The sequence below is a fragment of the Rhinatrema bivittatum genome, chromosome 1 (assembly GCF_901001135.1).
Source record: "Rhinatrema bivittatum chromosome 1, aRhiBiv1.1, whole genome shotgun sequence".
Lineage (NCBI taxonomy): Eukaryota > Metazoa > Chordata > Amphibia > Gymnophiona > Rhinatrematidae > Rhinatrema > Rhinatrema bivittatum.
Genome location: NC_042615.1, coordinates 553,810,029 through 553,837,317, shown reverse-complemented (window position 1 = coordinate 553,837,317; position 27,289 = coordinate 553,810,029). Strand labels below are relative to the sequence as shown.

Genomic DNA, 27,289 nt, shown 5'->3' with positions numbered 1-27,289 from the left:
GATCCAGCGCGCCAAGAACCACCGGTGTCTGGCCGGTGCTGAGAAGTTGAAGGCAACGGCGCTGATGACGTTGAGGTTTTCAATGGAGGAGGCTGCTTAGTTTGGAACAAAAGCTCCATTTTCTCTAAGCGGGCCCGGCGGCCCTTAGGGGTCATTAAGGCACAGTTGGTACAGGTCGCGACGTCATGGGTAACCCCCAAGCATAGGACACATACCTGATGCGGGTCCGTGATGGACATCGTCCTCGGACAATCGGGGCACCTTCGAAAACCCGTCGCCATAATTAAGAAAAATTAACCACGATGCAGTCAGTGGCCGTCAGGCCTTGAATGGGAACCGTCGGTAACTGACCGTGAAACAAGATAAAGTCTTAGCTAACATTAGTGGATATCGATAGTCGATAAAATTCACCCCATCCGGTGTCCCCCTATCAATTTTTTAGAAAAAATATTTTGTGAGGAATTCCTGTCAGGAATAACTGTAAGAGCTCCTTAACCCATGTGGTTACTGCCGTGCGGAAAAAAAAAAAAAAAAGAGACTGGGGGACCCCTGCTGGATGCAGGGTTGGTGGCATGATGGGAATGCTCAGTGTGCCAAGTCAAAGTTCTAGAAACTTTGACAAAAGTGTTCCGTGATAGGCTCCATCCTGATGATGTCACCCATATGTGAGGACTACCATCCTGCTTGTCCTGGGAGAAAGATAATATGTTGGACACTAGAGCCAGAGTAGGATCCACCTTGCGGTCTACACACCAAGACTCAAAGACCTTCTACACTCTGACATAAGCTAAAGAAGTGGAGGTCTTCCTGAAATGCAAAAGGGTAGCGACGACCGTGTCCGAATAACCCTTGCTCTTCAGTCTTTGCCTCTCAAAAGCCATGCCGCAAGACAAAAGCAATCTGCCTCTTCCAAACAAACGGGTTCCTGATGCAGAAGATTTGGAAGATCCCGAAACCTCAGGGGCCCTTCCACTGACAGGTTTACGAGATCTGCAAATCATGGACCCCTCGGCTATTCCGGAGCTACTAGGATCACTTCGGATGGGTGAGCTTCAATGTGCCTCAGCACTTTGCCGATGAGAGGCCATGGCGGGAACACATACAGAAGGACGTATCTTGGCCAAGCGAGAACCAAAGCATCCACCGCTTCCGCCATTGGCTCCTGGCGTCAACTGAAGAAACGAGGGGTCTTAGCATTCCGGAAGGTCGCCATCAAATCGACACTTGGTCTGGACCACTTGCTGCAAATGAGATGGAATGCTTCCTTGGAGAGCTCCCACTCCCCGGGATCGAGATGCTGACAATTGAGAAAATCAGCTTCAACATTGTCCACCCCTGCGATGTGAGAGGCTGCGATGCTGATTAGATGCTGTTCCGCCCAGCTTATCAATTGTTGGGCCTCGATCGCCACCGGTCAACTCTTGGTTCCCCCTTGGCGATTGATATAGGCCACTGTGTTGCACTGTCTGATAGAACCCGGACAGACTTCCTCTGTAGAAGCAGGAGAAAGGCTTGTAGCGCTAACCGCACTGCCCTGGTCTCCAGGCGATTGATCGACTACCAAGATTCCTCCACAGACCATTGGCCCTGAACAGACTTTCCTTGGCACACTGCTCCCCAGCCAAAGAGTCTGGCATCTATGGTGACCACCGTCCAAGTGGGAACCTCCAAGCTGACCCACCGGCGCAAATTGTCTGAGAGAAGCCACCAAATGAGACTGGAACGTGCAGAGTCCGTAAGAGGCAGTGGAAAATGAAATTGCTCAGATACCAGGCTCCAGCGGGAGGGCAATGCTGACTGAAGAGGTCTCATATGAGCAAAGGTCCATGGGACCAATTCCAAAGTAGAAGCAATCGAGCAGAGGACATGTAAATAGTCCCAAACTCTGGGGAGATTGTCAGATAGCAAGTCCCGAACTTGACCTTGCAGTTTGACGATCCACTCCTCAGTGAGGAAAACCCTGCCAAGATGCGTGTCTAACAGGGCTCCCAAGAACTCCAAAAATTGGCCACCCAACCCAGTGACCTCAGCAGTTGAAGAATAAGCCAATCGTCCAGATAGAGGTGGACTAACAAGCCTTCCTTCCGAAACTCTGCTGCCACCACCACCATGACTTTGGTAAAGGTCCTTGGTGCCGAGGCTAATCCAAAAGGAAGAGCGCAGAACTAAAAATGGTGACCCAGTATGGAAACCGAGGAATTTCTGGTGAGCAGCCTGGATTCCGATGTGCAAATACACTTCCGTGAGATCCAGCGATGCTACTCTCCCTTGGGTACAGACGCAATGACCGATCGCATGGTCTCCATGCGAAAGCGGGGCACTCGAAGACATCTGTTGACACTCTTCAAATTGAGAATGGGCCGGTACGTGCCTTCCTTCTTGGGAACCATGAAGTAGATGGAATAGCAGCCCCTTTGCTGCTCCGCCAGCGGAACTGGAACAATGGCTCCGAGATCATCTCAAGGTGTCCCCCACCGCCCGACGTTTCTCCTTGTACAAACACGGGGAAACGAGAAAGTGGTCTTGAGGGCACCGAGCAAAATCTAAAACGTAGCTGTGTCTTATCACGCTGAGGACCCACTGGTCCAATGTCAGCTTGGCCCATTCCTCGTAAAACAGAGACAACCTGCCTCCCACTACTGGAACAGAGGAATGGACTGGCCTCACCTCATTGTGCTGACTTAATTCCTCCTGCGGCTTGGGAGGACCCAGATCTGCCAAATCGACGCCCTTGAAAGGACTGGAATCAGGACAGATGTCTGCCTGCATTCTACCTAGTTGAGGAGCCCACCGACCAGGAGGATCAAAATCTCCGATGTCCCCGGAAATGAGACCGAGACTAAGGAAAACTTCTCGTCTTAGGCTTATCCTCTGGAAGACGATGCACCTTGTTCTCTCCCAAGGATTGAATCATATCCTCTAAATCTTTCCCGAAGAGCAGCTTGCCCTTAAAAGGCAGAGAACCTAACTGGGCCTTGGAGGAGACATCAGCAGACCAGTTCCGCAACCAAAGCAGCCAGCGGGCAGAAACAGCTTAGACCACTGACCGGGCGGAGGTCCGTAACACATCATAAAGGGCATCCACACTGTAGGCCACTGCAGCTTTTAGGCGCCCCGCCTGAACAACCTCCTTTTCCAACAATGACATGTTATTCTTCTATAGCTGTACCCAGCATAGACCTGCCCTTAAGGAGAAACTGCTGCACATAGCAGCCCGCACTGCGAAGGTGGATACCTCGAAAATCTTCTTGAACTGGACTTCTAGCTTATGATCCCGGAGATCCTTGAGGGCTGTCGCCCCTGTCACCGGAATGGTAGTCTTCTTAGTAACAGCGGACACCGCCGCATCCACCTTAAGAACTCTGAGGAGGTCCAGGGCTTCTTCTGGCAGGTGGTAAAGCTTATCCTTCGCCTTGCTGACTTTCAGACCCAAATCCTGAGTGTTCCACTGGCGAAACAAGTCAGTGACTGACAGATGAAAGGGAAAGGACCTAGTCGGACCTCGAAGACCAACCATGACCGGGATCCACGGACCCCATCCGAGAGTCCTCCGGAGGGCTGTCAATGCCCAATTCCTCCAGGATTGCAGGGATAAAGGATCCTAACTCATTCCTCTGGGGCCCTTGACTGGAAAAAAGATCCTGGTCAATATCGGGATCCGTCCCCGGAGGGGGCTTGCCCCTGAGATCCTGCTCCTCTGGCTCTGAATCCTCAGAGAAGGAGTCCGCCCCCGGGCGAGACAAGGCAGTCTGCAGGGGGCGCTTAGTCTTCCAGCCCCCTGCCCCCTTCCAGAGGTTTGGGCCTCTTAGGGGTCCGGCCTCCAGTAGTGTCCAAATGGTGTCCTGCGTTACTCCCTGACTGCCTTTTTGCTGACCTCAGAGCTTTAAAAGCCTTATGCAGGACATTGCAGATGGGATAGAAGGAAAGTTTGTCTTTTTGCAGATCTAAGACCTGCAACAGAGTGGACACGCCGCAAGGAGTGGAGAAAATGAGATGGGATTTAAGGAAGCTAGAAGAGTGGCTGAAGATATGGCAGCTGAGATTCAATGCCAAAAAGTGCAGAGTCATGCATATGGGGTGTGGAAATCCGAAAGAACTGTATTTGATGGGGGTGAAGGGCTGATGTGCACGGAGCAGGAGACAGCCCTTGGGGGTGATAGTGTCTAACAATCAGAAGTCAGCGAAACAATGTGACAAGGCAATAGCTATAGCCAGAAGAATGCTGGGCTGCATAGAGAGGAATATCTAGTAAGAGAAAGGAAGTGATGATCCCCTTTGTACAGGGCCTTGGTGAGGCCTCACCTGGAGTACTGTGTTCACTTCTGGAGACCGTATCTCCAAAGGGACAGAGACAGGATGGAGACGGTCCAGAGAAGGGCAACCAAAAAGGTGGATGGTCTACATATAATGACTTATGAAGAGAGGTTGAAGAACCTAACTATGTAAACCCTGGATGAGAGGAGGAGCAGGGGTGATATGATACAGACTTTCAGATACTTGAAAGGTTTTAATGATCCATGGTCAACAACAAACCTTTTACGTTGGAAAAAAATCAGAACTAGGGGCCATGATCTGAAGCTCCGGGGAGGAAGACTCAGAAACAATGTCAGGAAGTATTTCTTCATGGAAAGGGTGGTGGATGCCTGGAATGCCCTTCCAGAGGAACTGGTGAAGACTAAAACTGCGAAGGATTTCAAAGGGGTATGGGATAAACACTGTGGATCCATAAAGGCTAGAGGATGGGAATGAAGAATAGAGCCATGGGGGTGGCTTGCTGGTATGGTGGCTACTACCTGGTGATTACTAACTACCCTTACTCAAAAACCTTTGCACGGTTAATAAGAATATAAGAACATAAGAAATTGCCATGCTGGGTCAGACCAAGGGTCCATCAAGCCCAGCATCCTGTTTCCAACAGAGGCCAAACCAGGCCACAAGAACCTGGCAATTACCCAAACACTAAGAAGATCCCATGCCACTGATGCAATTAATAGCAGTGGCTATTCCTTAAGTAAATTTGATTAATAGCCGTTAATGGACTTCTCCTCCGAGAACTTATCCAATCCTTTTTTAAACCCAGCTACACTAACTGCACTAACCACATCCTCTGGCAACAAATTCCAGAGCTTAATTGTGCGTTGAGTGAAAAAGAACTTTCTCCGATTAGTCTTAAATGTGCTACTTGCTAACTTCATGGAATGCCCCCTAGTCCTTCTATTATTTGAAAGTGTAAATAACCGATTCACATCTACTCATTCAAGAGCTCTCATGATCTTAAAGACCTCTATCATATCCCCCCTCAGCCGTCTCTTCTCCAAGCTGAACAGCCCTAACCTCTTCAGCCTTTCCTCATAGGGGAGCTGTTCCATCCCCTTTATCATTTTGGTTGCTCTTCTCTGTACCTTCTCCATCGCAACTATATCTTTTTTGAGATGCAGCGACCAGAATTGTACACAGTATTCAAGGTGCAGTCTCACTATGGATCGATATAGAGGCATTATGACATTTTCCATTTTATTAACCATTCCCTTCCTAATAATTCCTAACATTCTGTTTGGTTTTTTTGACTGCTGCAGCATACTGAACCGACAATTTTAAAGTATTATCCACTATGATACCTAGATCTTTTTCCTGGGTGGTAATATGGAACCTAACATCGTGTAACTACAGCAAGGGTTATTTTTTCCTATATGCATCACCTTGCACTTATCCACATTAAATTTCATCTGCCATTTGGATGCCCAATCTTCCAGTCTTGCAAGGTCTTCCTGTAATGTATCACAATCCGCTTGTGATTTAACTACTCTGAATAATTTTGTATCATCCGCAAATTTGACAACCTCACTCATCATATTCCTTTCCAGATCATTTATATATATTGAAAAGCACCGGTCCAAGTACAGATCCCTGAGGCACTCCACTGTTTATTCTTTTCCACTGAGAAAATTGACCATTTAATCCTACTCTCTGTTTCCTGTCTTTTAACCAGTTTGTAATCCATGAAAGGACATCGCCTCCTATCCCATGACTTTTTAGTTTTCTTAGAAGCCTCTCTGCTTCAATGGCAAGGGGAAATGTGGAAAAGAGGATTAGCATTCAGATAACAACCAATAAGGACTGAACTTCACAATCTGGGTAAACAAATAAGCGTGGGGGTAGCGTGCTTATTACGGCGGTACTACCCTAAACCAATTAAGCCTGATACATCACTTTGAATACATATACAGCATTGCTCTCTGCTTCTACGGCAGGGGGAAAATGTGGAAAACAGGATTTACATTCAGACAACATCCAACAACGCATTGATCTGTGCAGTCTGGGTAAACAAGCATCGGGGTAACTTGCTTGATGCGGTGGTTACTACCCTTAAATATTAAGCCTTATGCTCACCTTTGATTAAACTCCAACATTACTCTCTGCATCAATGGCAGGGGATGGCAGGAAATTTGAATCAAACAGTTACCAACAAGGGCCCTGAACTTGGTGGTTGATGAAATAGATAAGTGTGGAAGCTTGCTGGGCAGACTAGATGGGCCAATTGGTCTTTTTCTGCCATCAATTCTATGTTTCTATGACAAATTCAGGCGAAAAAGAGGAGGAGTCCAAAGCCCCCTCGGGGGGGGGGGGGGGGCTCTCCTCTGTCGGCAGTGGTAAATCATCCAACGGCCCGCCTCCCCCCCTCTGTGGGGACAAAGGGAGAGGGGAATTCCCCTCCCCCTCTGTGGTTTGCGCTGCCGCGTGAATGGTTGACAAAACAGCGTCCGTTCCCACGCTCAGCAGGAGCAAATCTTGTGAGGCAGGACGCGGTCTTGCAAACCATCTGGGCTCTCTGCGCGACTTAGAAACGCCATCCCTGGTGCTTCCTGAAGCTCCCTCACCACCGGGGAGCCAAGCCGAACAGAGGCCGTCCCTCGAAACACGTGCCCAGGCATCACCACACACAAGGCATAACCAGAAGCTCTGGTTATGCCTTGTGTGAACAGAGAGAATGGCCCGCGGCAAGAAGAAACAGCAGCACAGGGAACAAAAAATTTGCGGAGGCTGAACGCCAGTGTCAAAGAAAACGGAGAATCTGCCCGGCAGGCAAGCCCGCTACTTCTCCTTTCTTTTTTCGATTCAAACCTGACACTGCAGGACCAGATCTGGTCCTTCCTGGGGTGAGAGAGCAGGGCTCCCCGGTATCACCCCCCCCCCCCCCCCGATGAAGTCGAAACTCAGGGCAACGGGGTCCTCAACCCCTAGCACTCCTAGCCTCAAATACAAGGGGGGATGGCCCCCTTGGGACCTGCCAACCCCCTGGGAGGCTCGAGCAAATCTCCTCGCCGGTCCCTATTTGTTGTTTTTTTTTTTTTTTTTTTTTGTTTTTTTTTACTAACTACAGAATGTAGGGTTGAGCACCTCCACCATCTGCTGGAGACAGAGAAATACTGATGGACTATAGGTGGCACCTCACGGTATAGGGCAGAGTCAGTCAAAACTTCTCTGTCTCCATCTGCTGGTGGGGAGGCAAAACCCAGGAGTCTGGACTGACCCGGGTACGTACAGGAAACTTTAATTTCCTTAGAATGCTCTTTGGTCTTCATTGTCACAGCTTTCCTTCAGGTTCACAGTCTGATCAATGGAACTGTAATTAGGGCGTATTTAAACCAGAAACACTGACCTTTTTTAAATGACTCACAGGTGGGACAATTGTAAGCCAATTTTTAGGGCAATGTCTTTCATCTGCCTAAACTTAGAGCTTCCACAGCACAGGAGTTGAATACTTATGCAAGCAGCATTTTTCAATTTTAATTTTATTTTACAAAAAAATGCAGAGGAATGATGACTTGAGATTTTGAAAATTTACTTTAAGAGCATACAGGGTTGCAATAAACATTCTGTCTAGAACAATCTGTATGTGTCATTTGTAATCCACACAAATGTCTGCAGACTTGAGGGGGTCAAATAATTTTGTAGGCCACTGTATATATTCTCAAGAGAGTTCCAATTTAGCCCCTTTCTTTGCTCTGCAGTTTAAATAGTTTGCTTGCCAATGCATACTGCAGACAGATATATACATCTTCAAGGAAAACAAACCAAAGCCAAAACAAACCAAAAAAAAAAAAAGAAAAAAAAAAAAAAAACCACACCCTGGAGTATTCTCAATAGACAACTTACCACTGGAGATCTCCCGTAAGCGGCAGCAGCTGCAGCGGCAGCAGCTGCTGCACTCATCTGAGGTGAAATGTTATGGAGACTGGCGTAGGCAGCTCCTGGACTGGTCAGCTCTCCGTTCATCCCAGCATGTGGTACAATCCCAAATGGAGTAGGGTAGGGACAGGGAACTGCCATGGGTGTCCTCAGACCTGCAGCTGAAAGGAAATAAAAGTATTAGGGACATGAATAGGCAGGGGCGGTTCTATGAGGCAGCCGCTACAGGCGGCAGAATTTTAAGGAGGCAAAAAAATGCCCTTCTCAAAATGCTGCTGTAGTATCTGCCTCACACTACTTGGCCCCTACTGCGCCTGCCGACCCAGGCCAGCGACTGCAGAAGACAGAAGCGATGCTGCGAGCTGCCGCCAGAAGAGAGGAAGGACGTTGCCATGGGCCGCCACTGGGGGCAGGGCGGCGGAAGGATACCGCCACTGGAGGCCACGCCGGCGGCAGCTGAAGGGAGGAGGGACGCGGGGGGGGGGGGGGGGGGGGGGCAGGCGAGTGGGGCACCATCTCATCCCTCGCTTCAGGCATTCTCTTGGGGGATAAAAGATTTTATGTTTCAATACTTATATTTTCTTCTCCAAACCACATACTGCTCAGTTTGAATAGGCATCGAAACCTGCTTCCAAGGCGGGGGGGAGGGGAGTGGGGGGAGAAGGCAACTCATGGCTTATAAAGCAAACAGCTGTCACGCACCTTCATAAAGCCCCGGGTGTGGGAATATTTCTCAGAGGACTGTGCTCACTCACCTAAGGAGTCAACTCCTGGGGGCTTGCCTGGTGCAGGCCTCAGGCCTGGAGTAGAGTTGCTGCCTGGAGTTGGGGCATCAGTTCGGGGGGTTGGGGTGTTTGATTTTGATACTGGAGTGGTAGACTTCTCATTCTAACCAGAATAAAAAATAAATAAATAAATGCATCGCTCTGAACCTGCTTGAAAAGATTGATAATTTGCTGTAGATGATAATTTGCTGTAGATACTGCACCTTCACCCCCAATTACACAGCTAGAAAAGACTGCAAAATGAAATCCAAGCAGGCAATTACATTTATGGAAAAAATGCAGATGTCGTTGACAGCAATTATAAATGATTTGCTAGGTCTATTGAGCATGTGTGGGAATTCCTGCTTGGGTGTTCCTCGTAAGAGCCCTCAGTTGATTTTAAAGCCAAATCTAGCTACACAGTTAACTCTCCAGGAAGACGGGCAGATATAATATGGCTAATTCATCCTATCTACAGAAAACATCACTTACAATAAGCAAACTTGCTTTTTTTTTGTCAATAAGCAAGGCTGAATTAGCCTTGACATGTGGGGAGTCTCAAGGTGGGGGTTGCAGAGGAGCATTTACAGAATAAGGAAACCAAACCTCACCATGGAGAGTAGACTACTGGGTGTACGGAAAACTGGAAAATCTCTCAGAATGACTGAATTTGGACAAGCAACGACGTGAATTGGCGAGCATGTTGCAGCTTTGTCTATGTCAGAGTGGTACGGTTCACAGAGGAGTTTCTGATGCAGCCATGGCTCTAACTTGATGAGCTTTGATGGTGTCTGACTTGCAGGCCTGCTGATAGACGTGTGTGATGCAGTCTGTTAGCTAACTGGACAAGATACATTTGACCACTGCTATGCCCAGTCTGTTAGGATTGTAAGAGGTGAATAGTTGTAAAGCTTGACGATGTGGCTAAATTTTTTCATAATAAGCCAAAGCTTTATCATAGTCTTACGCATGAAGGACTCTCAGCTTCATGTTGTGTGTGGTCTCATTAAGAACATAGGAAACACAATGGCTTGATTAATATGGAAGGCTGATACTACATTTGGCAGAAGCTTTGGGTGGGTGTAGAACACTATCCTATTGTGGAAATTTGCATATTGGAAGAGTAACAAACTAAAGCTTAAAGTTTGGTGACTCTTCTGGCTAAAATGACTGCTAAAAGAAATATTTTCTACATTTGAAACCTGAGAGACACTGACCCTTATGGATCAAAAGTGGTTTCATCAGTTGGGTCAGAATCACGTTCCCATGAATATGTGGTTTTATAACTTGAGGTTTAGTGCCACAGTCCTTTTAATAATTCAGATAACGGATGAGTGAGATAGGCTTACTATTTGAACCTCGTAAGCAGCTATGACACAGATGTTCTCTTACTGATGAGGTGGCCAGGTCTGAAGCAGAAAGAGAAAGTGGTTTAGTAACTCTTTGGATTCACATGGAATGAATTTAAGGTATTGTGTTGACATCATGTAGGGAACCTTTTCTAGTTAAACTCACAGGCTTATTGTTTTCTTGCACACACTAGTATGTCCTCAAACTCCTTGGGTAAGGACAATTTTGAGATCACAGATCATTCAACGTTTATACCGTCAAGCTGAAGTAGGGAAGGTTCATATGAAACAGATGTCCCTCTTCTTGAGCTAACAGGCAGGGGGCTACTGCCGACACTGAAAGGAGATCCACGGACTGCAGAGACCTGTGAACAAGTATTGGACAAGATATGCCTTTTAAGACTAAAAATGTGACAGCCTCATAACAGGAGCTGTCCGTGACCAACCCAGTCTGAGATCAGGGAAAAATTACACAAGCAAGAAGATTACTGGCCAAGAAGAAGCACTTGAATAGCACTGTCTTCATGCTGGATTCAAGAGCGCATGGAGTCCTGTGAAGTTGGCCTTATTTCTATAGCACCTGATTTTACTAGGACTGATGCTGCTCCACTAATTGTGTGCTGGCAGTGCAGGGATACTCATGTGCATCTATAGCGCCACACTCAGGCTTGTGTCGGCTACACTCAAATTGGCCAGTGATACTGGAACAAGCCTTGCACCCACAGCACCAGGATAGGCCTAGTGTCGACAGAGCTGGAATAAGCCTTGCACCAACAGAACTGGAATGCAAGGATAGCCAGACTTGGATGATGGCAGACTTTCACCTACCAGGGAGTGCACATTAAAGAAGACGGATGCTGTAAAGGCACCAGGAATTCTGAAGTTGGAGGCTGGTGCTTCTTCTCGGAGCCCCCAGCAGGGAATGAAGCCTGGCATAACAACATGGAGACTTCAGGCTCTGGTCCCCAGGGCAGAGCACCCTGTTTGACCCGAATTAGAACACCAAAAGAGAAGCCAGAAGAGAATTCCATGCTTGTCTCAACACCTGAGGCAAGGAGGAGTAGATTATCTTTTTTTTTTTTTTTCAGTAGCATTGAAAAGCGCTGTTGGGGATCTAACTATTCTAAGAAAAACATCGTATCTTCTCTTCAGAATAAAGTTAATAAGATTTTTATAGAAAACATGAAGGGGTGGGTGGGGGCACTAGCAGGCCTTACCAATTCCTTTGCTTGTCTGTTCCCAAAGGCATTTTTTGCAATTCCTACTCTGCTTCTTGCGGCTGTAACCTGCATGCCCTTTTTACTTGGATTGCTGCGGTGGTGCACCCTAGATGTGGGAAGCCTTAATTAAGCTGAGTGAGCCCTGGAAGGCTTTAAGTGGGAAGCAGGCTTTCACCACGGAGGCGCAGGAGACAGCTGACTCCATCATAGGCAATGTGCAGGGGATTAGGCTATACTGACCTTCTTCTGGGCAGGAAAGTTTCTAAAGGAGACCATTGTTAGTTTTTGACTCTGGTCCGCTCATCATTGGGGGTGTGGGGGAAGGCTGAATTAAGGCCTGCAGGCTCCTCGGAACGCTGGAATGGCAGCTGATTGTGGCAGATCTGAGGATACGCAGCAGGAGTGAGGGTATGCTATATGTGATGAGCGTGGGCACTGCAGGGCAAGCTCAGGGCCTATACTGAGGTTGCCTATGGGAGCCTCAAAGGTCCTCCACACTGCCCTTCAGTGGCGAAGGCTAAGTTTATGCTCCAGTTTGAAGAATATTGCATGACACTTCCCAATTTCTCAGCACGGAGAAACTCCTTGATAGGGTGCATGCTTCAGTTCCAGAGACACTGATATTTCCTCTCCTACTCTTATTCTTGTGGGGGCTTTACGAAAATCTTTGTGCATGTCCACTTCAGTTTCTTTTTCTTTCATTTTCACTATTCTGGTGATGTGCGAAGAGTGTCCAGGTGAACAGGGTGCTATTTTTTTTTTCATTTTTATCCTGTGGACTCATCGCTTTTGGCTCTGTTGATCTCTCCAATTTCTTGGTACATTTTCAGAATCTCTCTTCCCTGGGAGTGCAATAATGGAACAGAAGTCTTCTTATGCTGTGACTCTCACAAAGTTCAATAGAGGAGCTATAATGATCCAGCCTCCGAGGATCCTATGGCTAAGGCACCATCCGGATCTATACCAAGTCCTGATATGACAGCAGCAGAATTTGTCATCTCTTGACCTTGTCAGGGGAAATAAAGCTGTTTCAAATCTGCTGTTAGTCGTGCCATCAATGACCTTAAAAGCTGGTCAAAAACTTGAAGGAGAGGGTCTCTCAGAATGAGACACATATTGGAGAACTGTGGCTTCTTACACATTTCTTTAGGTATTTTTGTTGCATAAATCAGTCCCTGACCATGCTAGTGTTTTTGTTGTATTATGTCGGATTCTTTTGAATTTTTCTACTGTTCATTAAATGTGAAGGGGCTAAACTCCCTTACTAAAAGAGGAAGGCTTGTTAGGGAAGCTGCTTAAAAAACCCCCCAAAAAACTCTGGAGTAACGCATTTTAAAAAAGACAGGGAACTCTGTCAAATAATTCCTTTTCTTACTTTGTCTCTGATTTTATCGAAAAAGGGGGAGAAAGTATACTTTTTTCAGGTGTTTTGCCTTTTGCAGTGTTCAGAAAGATCCAAGGGGACGTTATATCTTTATTAAAAGGTAGGGTGGCAGAGTGTCCTGTAACTCTGGCCTCAAGTTTACTCTCCTAATAATGATCAAATTCCCTTTACCTCAATGCGTTTTGCTGAACCTTTTGGCTTTTTCGAAGGGGAGTGAGTTTGTTGGGATTGAGTTTTAACCTGATCTTGTCCCCTGAGTTGGGAAAACACTGGTTTGATCGCTAAGAACCTGTAGCATAAGGCTCAGTTGTTGGAGTGGCTGCTGGCTGAGCATGGGTTGGTAGATCCCTGGAAACACCTGTAGCCCAGTAAAAGGGACTATTTCTCTCTCTCTATCCCTAATATATATTCAAGGATTGATTTTATTTTTATTGACAAGAGGGACTTGGGATTGCATTGTTCTACAGATGTGGGAGTCACTGAAGAGTCAGATCTTGCCTCGGTCACCCTGCATTGCTTTCTGGAAAATAGAGATCAATTTTTGCAGAATTGGATGACTGTAAAAGATGAGGAAGTGTGCTGTTCTATCATGGAGGCCACTGAAGAGCTCTTTGAAATCAATGATAATGGCAAGGTTTCTGGGCTACTCTGTGGGAGGACGCTAAGGCCAGTAAACTGAGGAAAGCTGATCACTTTGAATGTTGCAAGAAAGTGCTTTTAGTTCTTAGAAGGAAAAAGTGTGGTTGGAGATACAGAGGGCCGAAGCCATGAATCCTTTATTCTGCATGAAGTGGTGTAAAATAAAAGAGCTATCAAACTCTATTGTGAAGAAAGCTGATAAACCCCCCCCCCCCCCAAAACTCCAATGAATCAAGCAGATATTCTTTGATAAAGGAAATAAGGAAAATAGACTGTTGGCTCACAAGTTGAAGATCACGACATACTCTAATCTCATCAAGATCAGGATCCCTCTAGGGGAACTTTCTTCTGATGTTAGGAAAATATGTGACTTGTAAACATCTAAGCTCTCTAGTTTCTTAAGCAGTTTGTCTTTCCCTGGGGTACTAGAAGAAGAGATGGCTGAGTATCTTGAGTCCTTAATTACGGTTCAGGAGGTTAAGACAGCGACTGCAGCTCTAAAGGCGTGATGGTGGTGAGTCCAGGTGAAGATGATTTCACACTTTATTCTATAAGACATTTTTTGGATTCTCTCCCTCATAGGTTGGTGACAATGTGCAACAGAGTGCTTTGGGGGAATCCCTAAAACCATCTTTCCTTTTAGCCTCTATCTTCGATATACACACAGTAGGAAAGGATCCCGGTAGAATGTAGTTCCTATAGACCAATCCTGCTTTTAAATTACAGTAACAAGATTTTGGCTGGCCAACAGGTACTGCGGATGCCCCCTCCCCCCTCTTGATGGTTAGGAGGGATCATACCGGTTTTATAAGAGGAAGGCAAGGGATGGAAAACGTAAAGACAAATTTGATGTACCATGCTAAGCATAAGTGGGAAGAGTCTCTTGGTTTCCCTAGAAGCTGAGAAAGCATTTGATAGGGCTGAGTGGTCTTATTTGTATGTATCTTTTATCAAGTCTAGCTTCCAAGGGGAATTTTCTTAAATGGGTTCAGTGCTTCTACATGAACGCTATGACCCAGATTAAGGTGTATGGGAATGCTTTCCAGAGTTTCTCTCTTTTTGGGGGCGTGTAGACAGGGTTGTCTTCTCTTGCCTCCTCTGTTGCACTCGTCATAGAAACATTTGCAGCATTGATCAAGCAGTGCCCTGGATTTTCAGGGATGATAGGAGCAGATGTAGTGATTATCGTATTGCATATTGTTTACAAATGATGTGCTTTTATGTGTGTCAAACCCAAACTAGACTTTGCAGGTTGTTCTAGAGCTAATTAATAGATTCAGTAGGGTTGCGGGTTATAAGGTAAATAAACCCAAGATGGAAATTTTAGAAATCTGACCTGCCCAGGGAGAAGGAAGGACACGATTGGAGGAGTTATTCCCCTATAAATGGAGCAAAGATTCCATTAAATATTTGAGTATTGATCCCAAATAGGATGGATAAATTGAATGAGATGATTTATTTAACTTTGCTGAGGAAGATGAGGAATGATTTAATTCTTTGAGCTCCCCTCCAAATTTCATGTTTTGGTAGAATAGCTACTATTAAAATGAATGTATTTCCCTGTTTTCTATTCTTGTTCAATATGCTGCCTAACTTCCACCTAACTTCTCTTGAAGTTAGGTGGAAGTTACTTCCACCTAACTTCTCTTGAAGTTAGGTGGAAGTTACTTCCACCTAACTTCTCTTGAAGTTAGGTGGAAGTTACTTCCACCTAACTTCAAGAGACTTACAAAAATTGGCCTCTGACATTGTTTGGCAGGGCAGGAAGCCTAGAATGCAGTTCAAGGTACTAACTGGCCTTAAAAGTAAGGGTGGAATGGAGTTTCTTACATTTAGGATCTATTATTGGGTGACTGTGCTGAAGAACTGTTTTTTCAATGGAGGTGAGGCCCAAATATGGATTGCAAAAGTTTTACTCTTAGCTAATTCTCCTTTCCAGTGTTTATCTGGAAAATGATTCATCCAAAAAACAATAATCCTGGTTTCTCATCCCTTTACTTCCTTGGTCTAAGCAGTGATCTTCCTAGAAGCAGCAATCTTTTCATTCTCCCATCTGACCCCTTTGGAATGTTCATGTTACAGAGGCAAACTTCCCAATGTGGCATACTCGTGGCCTTCAAAGGCAAGTCTCTCTCTCTTGATGAAAGATATCCAGGACAAATTTCATTTTACAAATATCCCTGTTTTTCAATACTTGCAACTTAAAAGTTGGGCTCTTTCAGAGCCATTCAAAATTTCATGTGGTAGAGGCCTCACAGAGTTTGAAAAGTATGGTTGCATACTCCTGGTAATAAGTCTCATAACTATGGAAATATGATCTCTGTTTTAAGATAAGGAAGGATAGGTGGATTTTTATTTATTTATTTATTTTTATAGGTGGTACTTCATGCTAGTGAGGTTGTTTAAAATGAGATGTAGGAAAGATCCTTTTTGTTGGAGAGGTTATGAAGAGCAGGGTACTTTTCCACTATCTCTTTAAGAACATAAGAACATAAGAAATTGCCATGCTGGGTCAGACCAAGGGTCCATCAAGCCCAGCACACCCTGTTTCCAACAGAGGCCAAAACCAGGCCACTAGAACCTGGCAATTACCCAAACACTAAGAAGATCCCATGCTACTGATGCAATTAATAGCAGTGGCTATTCCTTAAGTATAATTGATTAATAGCCGTTAATTGACTTCTCCTCCAAGAACTTATCCAAACCTTTTTTGAACCCAGCTACACTAACTGCACTAACCACATCCTCTGGCAACAAATTCCAGAGCTTTATTGTGCGTTGAGTGAAAAAGAATTTTCTCCGATTAGTCTTAAATGTGTTACTTGTTAACTTCATGGAATGCCCCCTAGTCCTTCTATTATTCAAAAGTGTAAATAACCGAGTTTTGACATACCGTACTCTCTTGGATTTTTCAAATTTCTAAGGTAAAACTCCCCTCAAAGCCTGCATTGATATTGTTAGGACAAACTTTTTACTATTGGTTACATGTTAGTAGTCGCAAAGGGCCTCATTGCTTTACAACGGTGCTCATCTTCCTAAATCCTCAATACTCTTATGGTTTCAAAATTGGTGGCATATGTATGCCATGGAGCGACTGACTAAGCAAGTTAAAGACTCTTATATGGATGGAGTCAAAATTTAGATCTTGAGCCCTCTGGGGACAAGGAAATATCCTTAGTACCTAAATGTAATCTGCTTTGAAGTGCAAAAAAACAGAATATAAATCAAATAAAATCTGGAAGCCTTTTCTGGATGTGATGGGTAAGGAAGGAAGAGGCGAACCTTTGGAAATTTTATTGCCCTTTATTAATTGTTATCTATCATGTTTCCTTTATATTTATATAATTGCTGTTTTTGTTTTCATTATTCTTGGAGATTGTGATTTTGGGACCTTCTTAGCAGGCTGCGTGCTCTGTTCTTGTTTACGTTTTTATGGTTTCCTCTGTTTACTATGGAGTTTAGACCTATTTGATATGTTGCCCATAGCCTGACTAGGTCTTTATGGGTCACTTTACATGGCATTTTCTAAAATGTTATACATTTTTGCTTCTTGTAATGAACCCTTTTGTTCTATTAAACATTTATAAAAAAAAAAAAAAAAGAAAAAGAAAAATGAGAGGGAGTAGCAGCACATGCGTGTTAGTGCTTGGACAAAAAAAGCTTGAGGGAGCGCATGAGGTAATACCCAAGCAGGAATTCCCGCACATGCTCAGCAGAAATAAAATTCTACTAGCTATAATAGAAAGGTCTGTTTGGTGCCACTGGATGACATCACCACATGTCATGGCTAATTCAGTACTGTTTATCGACGGAAACAAAAGGACTTAACATTTGGACCTTAAAAGAACTGAAATCCAAAGAGTTCTTTGTTTTGTTCTTTTTAAATGTTGCTGTTTTGTAACATATCCCTTTCTTAAATCATTTCCGTGTTAAAAAACATTGCCTGCAGAGTCAGATGAGTCGCTAACATACATTAGAACCTAATCGGGTACTCAGAGACTTAAATATTATTAAGTGTTACAAACATAATACAGCCAGATGTTCAAAAATGTTAAAGCATCTTTTCTCTTTCAAAAGAGGACAATAAGAGAGAGCAGCCAACATTGGCTTCCATATTTTTTTTTTTCATCAATTTTAACAAAAGGAAGAGATGAATGTATTGTTACTACTTAGTAAGGGAAAGGGGGGGTCAAAAACAAAAATGCTAAGTATTTAGAGTCCCTATTGAAGCTTGTATTGTAACAGGAGAGACTGCACCACAGACGCACCTGAGAGTGGAGGCTGGGGAAGCTTATGCAACATACACTATATGGATGTGGTACTTATTAACCACTGTGTGTTTTTTGTACAATGCAGACTCCCCTGTTGATTATGATTTTAATTTTAAAGGAAACCCTGGAAAGTATTTTTTTTTGAGGGGGGGCAGAGGGGGATAACTCTCCTCCCACGAGTTATTTTAGAAAGAAATATTCTTTGGATCAATTTGCATGCATTTTTTTAATGCGCTCTGTGCTGAAGCTGTTCAGAGAACGTTTTCAATATTGCGTGCTACTGTTCCTTTTTTTCGGAATTGTTTATTAAACAGGATCATACCAACATATTATATCTGGATTAGTAAAGTCCTACAAAAATGTTTATACTGTTCCATCTTCTGTTACTGAAAAAAAAAAGTAACTAAGAGAATGAAATGAGAGAAAGGCAAACCAAGATAATATCAGTACCACCATGTGAGAAAATCCCTACACAGATGCAAATATGACAAGAGTTATTGAAGGAAGTTATCTAATTTGCAGGCCGATGGAGCGCACTGTTAGCCCGGGTTTGGACATGCGTTTTCGACGCGCTAGCTTTACCCCTTATACAGTAAGGGGTAATAGTGCATCAAAAACGCACGGCCAACCCCCCCAAAACTAATAGCGCCTGCAACATGCAAATGCATGTTGATGGCCATATTAGTTATTCCCGCGTGATCCAGAAAGCAAAATGTGCAGCCAAGCCGCACATTTTACTTTCAAAAATTAACGCCTGCTCAAAGGCTGGCGTTAATTTCTGCCGGCGCCGGGGAAGTGTACAGAAAAGCAGAAAAACCTGCTTTTCTGTACATCCTATGACTAAATATCATAGCGATATTAAGTCAGAGGCCCCACAATTTTAAAGACATTTTAAAATAAAAAAAAATGTAAAATCGGCCCTTGGCAAAATTGAGCGTCTGCTGTCAAACCCGCTGACAGCCGCCGCTCCTGTCAAAAAGGAGGCACTAGGGTCGTGCTAGTGACCCTAGCGCTTCCTTTTACCACCAGCCCTAATTTGCATAGGCCACCCTCCTGAATCGCGCGCCCAGGAGAGTGGCCTGTGCGTGTGCCGGGAGAGCGGGCGCTCGCTGGCTCTCCCACGCGTTTTTCTGTATCGGCCTGTTGGTCTGGCTTGCTCCTTCAGTTAGTTAACTTCCCTCCCATTTTGTCACTTCTCCCAACATACCATGTACATTTTAGAGTTTGTGCGAACCACATTTACCCCTTATTGTTATACCGAGTGCACAATATACAAGACACTAACAGCAGGACAAAGATTTCGCCAAGCTGCTTACAAGACTAAGTTCTTTGGATTTTGAGGAAGGTGTGCTGCTGGAGGATGCAATGGAGGCTGGGCTGATCGGTGCATCTTTCTTCAGCAGGCGGGTCTTGTCCAAGCCGTTCTCCCGTGGAGAATGTGCTGGGCTTCCTCTTGGGGAAGAGGGATCCTAACAAGGAACACAGTACAGATTACAAGTTCAGTGTGAACTCAAGGGTATGGGCCGATAGGCCAGTAATCATGTACATTTATCACTGTATACACATTCTCACATATACACAATTGACAATAAATGTTTAGCTACACAGCTGTGTTACTGGGGGGGAATAAGGTTTTGCTCCCTCATCAATTTAGGATACCTAATGCTTAATAAACAATGACTTACCTAGTAACTCTTTTCTGTTAGCCTCACATCAGATTAGACATGATGAGAACAGCACCACCTACTGGGGTGAAACCAGCAGCACTTTAGAAACATTTAGCTCCTCTCTTTCCTCCCTTCAAAATAAGGACACTCCCTGCCCTCCCTCCTCCCCTGCACCAGTCTAAATTATTTGCATGGTAGTCCTTAACTGTATGGAAAGTTTGGCATTATACGTTAACTCTGTACCACAATCAAGATACACGAGGCAGGTTGGTCCAATCTGTCGTGAGACTAACAGAAAGGAGTTATCAGAAAAGTAACTCTATTCTGTGGCTTTCCACTCCAGACTGTACCAGATAGGACCCTATACCAGCCCACTTCTAGGGAGACCTCTGCATGCAAAAGCCACATCGGTTGATGTCTACATGTCCATACAACACCGTCTCGAATGTGTGCATCGACCTCCAGTCAGCTTAGCCTTTATTCCCTGCCTGACAGATAACCATTCCTCTTCTCAAAACACGAATCAGATAGTTACCGATCTGGAAGGCCTCAAAACTACAATTCTTTACCCACTTAGCAATGGAATCATCAGCAAGGGAATTGCCGCTTATTTGCTACACAGAGCAGAAAACAACTGCTCAGCTTTACAGAATGTGGCAATTTTATGTTGAAAGAATTTAAGACAACTCTTTACATTAAGTATAATCCCTTTTCTAGGAAGCGTCAGAAGATATACCTCAAATGGGACAGAAGGTTAAACTGACCTATGCTATATTAAGGTTGGTACTGTTTAAGTACTATCTTTTCAGGAAAGAACTGAAAGATACTGAGGACAAAGCTTGCAGCTTACTTACTCTGGTGGCTCTGCAAGCAGCCACTAAAAACACCATTTTTGATATGAAGAAATAAGGAGAAAGTTCAGTTGCTTTAAAAAAAAACAAACAAAAAAACCTTCATAAACACCCTTAAAAACAAATTTAGGTTCCAGGAGGGTACGAGTTTCACTTTTATCCAAATGAATTTGGCTATTAAAAAAAAAAAAAAGTCCTGGTGAGTAGAGAAATAATTTCCTGTCTGCTAATAAAGGCAACTTCCACTACCTGAAATCTTGAGCGATTTCCCCTTGATGCCTTTGCCTATGATATCCGATGATAATTCCAAAACAAACTTAATGGCAGTTTGAATTGCCAAATGGCTCTTATGTCACAAGACAACACATTTTTCTGAGTACGCTTCTTGAGATTTGATTCATTGGTGAAGGATTTTCCTGAGCCAGAAAAGCAAAAAATGACCTTTATGAAATAACTCATTAGCTAGTCCTCATCTTCCAGTTGCAGGCACCCAGGGTTTGAATGAAACAGTGGATCCTGATTATGTCCTAATTCTAGTGTGAGCTCCAGCAAGTCTGACACTGATAATATCAGTCCTGGAAGTCTTAGTGTCACAAATATCATGAGATCTGGACAGCGCCTTTCCAAAACCCTCCTGAATTTGACCAGGTAGAACCACATAAGAACATAAGATTTGCCAAACTGGGTCAGACCAACGTTCCATCAAGCCCGGTATCCTGTTTCCAAAGGTGTCCAAATTCAGGTCAAATTATCTGACAGGATCCCAAAAATTCAGATTCCATGCTGCTTAACCAAGAGATAAGTAATGGATTTCACCAAGACCACCTTAATGGTTATTGACTTTTCTTACAGGAACTTAAGCCTGGTCTGCCTTTAGCCTTAACAAATTTTAACCATTGTTTTACTATATGAAATTCCCCAAATCTCTTGACCTATATGTTTGTCTTGATTAGATTGTAAGCTCTATTAAGCAGAACCTGTCTCATGTAAACAATGCTGCATACGTCAAGTAGCACTATAGAAATTTTAAGTAATAGTAGTAGTAGGAACTTGTCCAAGCTTTTTTTTCAATCCAGCTACACTAACAGCTTTTACCACATCCTCTGGCAACAAATTCCAGAGTTTAATTATCTATTGAGAAAAAAAATTTTCTCCTATTTGTCTCTTAGTAACATCATTGTATGCACCAGAGATTTTGTACTTTTTGAAAAGGAGTACACAGATTCATGTTACCCATTCCGTTCCACACATTTTATAGACCTCCATCATCTCTCCCCTCGGCCATCTTTTCTCCAAGCTGTACAGTCCTAACCTATTTTGTCCTTCCTCATAGGGGAATAGTTCCATTCCCTTTATCATTTTGGTTGCCCTGCTCTGTACTTTTCTAATTCCGCTATCCTTTTTTGATATGTGGTGATCAGAACAGAATACTCAAGGTGAGGTCTTCACCATGGAGCAATACAGATGCATTACGATATACTGTTTTATTCTCCTTTCCTTTCCTAATAATTCCTAGCATTCTATTTGCTTTCTTGGCCACCATTGCACACTAAGCAAAGGATTTCAACATTATCTGTGAGGACGCTTAGATTTTTTTTCCTGGGTGGTGACTCCTAATGTGGAAACTTGCATAGTGTAGCTATAATATGGGGTGCTCTTCCCTACGTGCATCACTTTGCACTCTTCCATGTTAAATGTCATCTGCCATTTGGATACCCAGTCTACCAGTCTCAAAAGGTTCTCTTTCAATTTCTCACAATCTTATTTAATAGCTTTGAATAATTCTGTACCAGCAAATTTGATCACCTCATGTGTTTCCATCTCTAGGTTATTTATAAATATGTTAAATAATGGTCCCAGTACAGATCCATTAGGCACTCACTATTCACCCTTCTCCATTGAGAAAACTGAGCATTTAGCCCTGCTCTCTATCAGTTCTCAAGCCACAATAGAACTTAGCTCCTATCCCATGGCTTTTTAATTTCCTCAAGAGTCTCTCATGAGGTACTGTGTTAAATGCTTTCTGAAAATCCAGATACACCTGATCAACTAGCTCACCTTTATCCACGTTTATTCATGCCTTCAAGAAATGTAGCAGATTGGTGCGGCAAGACTCCCCCTGGCTAAATCCATGTTGATTTTGTCCCTTTGAACCATCAATAATGTTCCATTAAGCCATCAATAATGTTCAGTAAATCTGTTCTTTATAATAGTTTCAACCATTTTTTCCAGCATGGACATCAGGTCATCAGTCACTTAGAGAAGGTGCATGCATCACCTGTGAGTGAGCGCATCTATACTCACTTCCCAAGGGTCTTTGAACCTGAAGTATTGTGGTCCTCTCCTTCACTAACCTTCATGGTGTGAGTCACATAGCCAGAGAGCCCCACCTTTCACAGATGAGCTGGAAGGTGGATGCTTTCATCTTCCATTCTAGCCATATAGTGTTTCTCTTCCCTTCCAATCTGCCTGAGAATCCCCTTTCTTTCCAAATGACCTGCAAAAAGATTATGGATAGGCTAGCTGGGCCATGTGAAAATCTTGGCAGTCTCTAGCATAGCACTGAGGCTGGTTGTCCTTTCACATTTGTTCAACTGCACATCTTTTGTGGTGGACCTATGGCTGAAAGGCCACCAATGTCTTTTTCCACACTGCCATCATTTACAGAAAATTCACATACACTGGAAGACTAGAAGCACTGGATCTATAAAGTCCACAGGATGGCTCCCTACCTCTGCTGGCTTGAATCAATGAAAATAGAGATCCATTCTGTGCCCATGTCTGTATTCTTTGCCAAATTTTCTTAGCACAGTTCACTAAGAAAGCAAGCTCTTTACGTCCACAGCAAGTTGATGTGTTAGAATAAGTCTCTCTCGGGCAGATTCCAATGCTTCAGCAGTTTGTGTTACAGTTCGTTTTGTGTGTGCTATGACCCTGGGAACCATCTGTATGAAGGACACCAGGAATGCCAAAAGGTACAGCCACTGCTTTTGCTATGGACACCACCAGACCTCTTCTATCACTGCAGGGATCTTATCCTCTAGAAGTCTGACCATGCCAGATGTGGTCTGGCCTCTTGCCCCAACTGAATGTGGGGTCCTGTGAGGGGGGTGGAGCAGAACCTCTCAGTTGATGATCCAGTTGCGGGTCTGAAATGTCTATGTTCCCTGTCATCATGAAGGTCTGGAATGAGGAAGGTCTTGATCAAGGAGTTATATTGGTATGGGTACAGATATAGTCTGGGAATTAAAACTGCTGTCACTAAGACCTTGGTAAAACACTCTTGGCAGAGATGCTAATTCAAGGGGCAGTACTGTGCACTGAAAATGAACCACAAATAAGAAAAACTGGAGGAATAATCCCATCTGTGGGACATTTATTTTCACCCCTATATCAAATGTTTAAAGAGTCCAGTATCACAGTCTCTTTGAAAAGTCTTAGAACCGAGAAACATGCATCTTAGAAGGCAAACAAATTCTATATATAACATCCATTCCTCACAATATTTGGGATGAGTTCAGAACAGACCAAGACCATAATGGGAAGAAAAAGGGCTAACCTGCCCCCTAATCCTGACTTTTGTGTTAGGAGCGCTGCACAAATGGGGGCATTTCAGCTGCCACTGGTTTACCACTTTTGCTTTGTTCTTGAGAAGCATAAGAGCCCCTGCCTCTATGTCCCCTTTGGCTGCTACCTGACAAATTCCTTCCAAACCAGATGGTGCAAACCACTCTCATCTCTGGATACATTCCAGGCCAACATGGCCTTCTTTGCCTCAGCATTATCTTATCCAGTTTGTCCCAAAAGGCAACGCCTGAAAGATAAAAAAAACAGCTCTCAGTCGTAATCACAGTCCTCTCTTGGCTGTGACTCTTCATGTCACAGACTTTGCTGCTAAGGCCACTAATTTATAGGCAATATTAAAAAGGTACTTTGCAGTAAGTGAGATCAGGATTTAAGAGAGATCGAGAGGTCAGTCTCCATCTGTTGGACCACTTGGGAATGCAGAGTAGAAAACATATTGCTGCCAGGAGGAGGAAAACACAAAGTTCACATGATCACTTAAGATTTGACTCCATCGTATCCAGATTATCAAATGGAAAAAAAAAATTCTCAACTGGGATAGATATGCCTCTTACAAGGTCCATGGCTTATCTATCTGCTTAGATCATTTTCTTTCAAAGCCCTCCAGGCTAAGGGTGGATCCCCCTCTTGTACAGGCTGGCTCAGTCATTGCTCACGGTCCTCATCACAGACGTATGGAAAACAATCTAGTCACTCTCCAAAGATTGCATCCTCCTGTGAATTCCCTTGTTGCTCCTTTTAACTCAAACTTTGATCACAAAATTCCCGTGTTAAAAGCAATTGCAATGATTACCCATGCAATACAGAATGAATTAAAGTGCTACTATTGGTTTTTGAAGTTGCACATGAGGCGAAACCTCAATATTTAAAAGATATACTGGCTCCTATGCCCCTCAATGTACTTTATGATCTGAAGATCAGGACCCAATGTTCATTCTATCAATCACGGAAGCAAAACTTGTTTCAACGAGGGATTATAGTGGGTCCTAAAATGTGGAACTCTTTCACTGAAAACGCGTTCTAAGCTACATGTGAAACAGTTCACAAGAGCTTAAAATATTTTTTTATGCAAGCCTTCAACTAAGTGTTGTAGTAGGTTTTGTGTGTTTTATTTTCATGTTGTTATATTGTGTGATTTGTGAATATTTATGTACTTTGTACCCCCACCTAGAATGGCTGGTGCTGCGATTAAGGGCTATAAGTAACATGAAATAAACAAACAAGTTTGAGCATTCAGGTCACCCGCTCATTAAACAAATCCATGTCTGACATGTTGCAGAATCTGTGTTTTCTGACTCCTGTTCCCCTTTTCAATGCCCCAAATTCAGACGGTAACCAGAAGCCCTCCCAACAAGGGAAGTGGGGCCACAAAATTATCAGCTACACATCTGGAGACCTCTGTCAGAGAATCCTACATGGGTCCCAAGCTTTCAACAGTGGGAAATCCGATTCCCACCAAAAGAATGACCTGAGGGTTTTGGGGGAGGGATTTCAAAGTGCCTGAATAGGGAGGATCGGGGGCTTTGGCCACTTTTGTCTCTGGCTTGGACTTCAGGTTGGGTCAAAGAAGGAAGGAACTCTGTTTTCCCACTAAGTCTGGATTAACCCTGACACATGAACTGAGCCACAGAATAAGAGCAGGCTCTTAAGGTAATAGCATTGACCACATCTGACCCCCATCGACAGGGAACCAGACAGGGAACCCCTTGGTGCCAACCAGGGCTTCTATTTGGAATCCCCAGTCTTGTGTCTGACGAGTCACCCCAATCACAGAAGTATCTGTTTCCAGAGTTTCTGAGCTGGTTCAACACTAGCAGTTAGACGTCCTGCTGGGTTCCTACATTCTAGCAATCATACAGTTCTGTGCTGACCAGGAAATCTGCCTTCCCAGTTTGTGAGCAGGCTAACTTCTTATATTGTGGGGGAGTGAAATCTGCCCCTTTTGAATGGCAGAAGCGCAAAGGAGCTCAGGGCTGAAACAGATGTCTACATTGGGGGGGGGGGGGGGGGGGGGGGGAAGGGGGACGAGAAGCCTGGAGGGCTGATGACCAGCCCAAGGACCAAAACATTGCCCAGTGACAAGATCCAGACTTCCGGGGCAGAACAACTCCTGAAGTTCCCCCCTACTGAGTTTCACTGCCATACCATGAAAGATCTGAGATTGTGGAGCAGAAGCCTGCACCAAGGTAAAAAAATTCAAAATGGTCACCAAAGCCACTGAAGAACTGGAAGCAGACTTCTCAAGCTCTGGAGGAGAGCAGCTGAAGCAGGGTTCTCCCTAATGCTGTGGCCCAACTAGACAGATCTGATCAATTGTTCCCCACAGAGTGGGAAAGCAGCAAATTGCTGGGGCAAACTGGCTACAAGCATAAAAATAAATAAAAATACTAAAGTTTGTTTTTTTTTTTTACCCCAAACCAATAAGACTGGTGCTAGGGAGGAAGTGACATCCTGAAGGGAAGAGCTAAAAATTCCTGAAGTGCCACTGATTTCACTCTAGCATGTTGCACTGTGTACACCGGTACAGTCTAGGGTGAGACAGCAGAAAAAAGCGCATCTATAATTAGGATTTTGTTAAAGAGCTCCAGACAAAATTACAAAGAATTAAATTAAAATTTGACCAGAAATGGTCAGATTGTAGGAAACACTTGTGGAAAAGCACCCACTAGCACCATCCAACTATCAAGTTGAGAAAGACAGGATTGCAAGTGTATGGCGGGTAGTGAAAGCAAGTCACTACATACCTCATTGGAAACATCAACCACCAGGTTGTCATCGCTTTTCTCTCCATCACTATCCTGTATGGGTAAAACAAGAGCGCTTCAAGGATGCTTGCTCTGTTTGCTTTGAAGATGCACTCCATATTCCACATTTCCTTACTTTTCAATCTCAGTTACAATATCGCCATCATTCTTACACAGTACTTTTAACCAAAGCACTCAACAGAAAGGGGGGGTTGTACAAACTGCCAAATCACAGCTGTTGCTTGCTTCATTTGCCTTGAATAGATAAATCAACCATGAAAGTTTACAAAGAGAAGAGAGGGACCACTCCAGTTTTTTAAATTTCAGATTAGGTTTGCCTTTAAGGTAAATGTCTACTTTACTTTTACATAGCACTGGCAGTATACAAGTCAAAAACCACACTAGCAAATATGGGGATACAGTGAACACTAATGCTACAGTTCCCTTCCCCAAAGAGATTACAGGTTAAATGGGGCAAAAGGGAAGAGCTGCAAGAGTTTTGAGGTTAGGGAAGCTGGTTGTAGATCACAGAAGTGATTGCTTTAGGAGGGACTAGTGAAATGCTTCTCTGAAAATATGTCTTTAAGGGGGACTTAATGGAGTCGGGTGGAGGGAGGTGGTGTCC

The 27,289-nt window shown here is 44.1% G+C and overlaps 1 protein-coding gene across 5 annotated transcripts in view; it reads right to left on the bottom strand.

Moving 5' to 3' along the window:
- The window catches only part of TLE4 (TLE family member 4, transcriptional corepressor), a 325,462-nt gene that overhangs the window by 23,312 nt on the left and 274,861 nt on the right, over positions 1-27,289 (bottom strand). For 4 of the 5 annotated variants that reach the window (XM_029616577.1, XM_029616585.1, XM_029616605.1 and 1 more), the window contains 4 exons: positions 26,665-26,718; positions 19,134-19,286; positions 8,946-9,078; positions 8,158-8,351 (listed from right to left, as the gene is read on the bottom strand). In XM_029616577.1, the coding sequence (XP_029472437.1) occupies positions 8,158-8,351; positions 8,946-9,078; positions 19,134-19,286; positions 26,665-26,718 (534 nt within the window). The remainder of the gene's footprint in view (positions 1-8,157; positions 8,352-8,945; positions 9,079-19,133; positions 19,287-26,664; positions 26,719-27,289) is intronic. The other variant, XM_029616594.1, reaches the window with a different exon arrangement.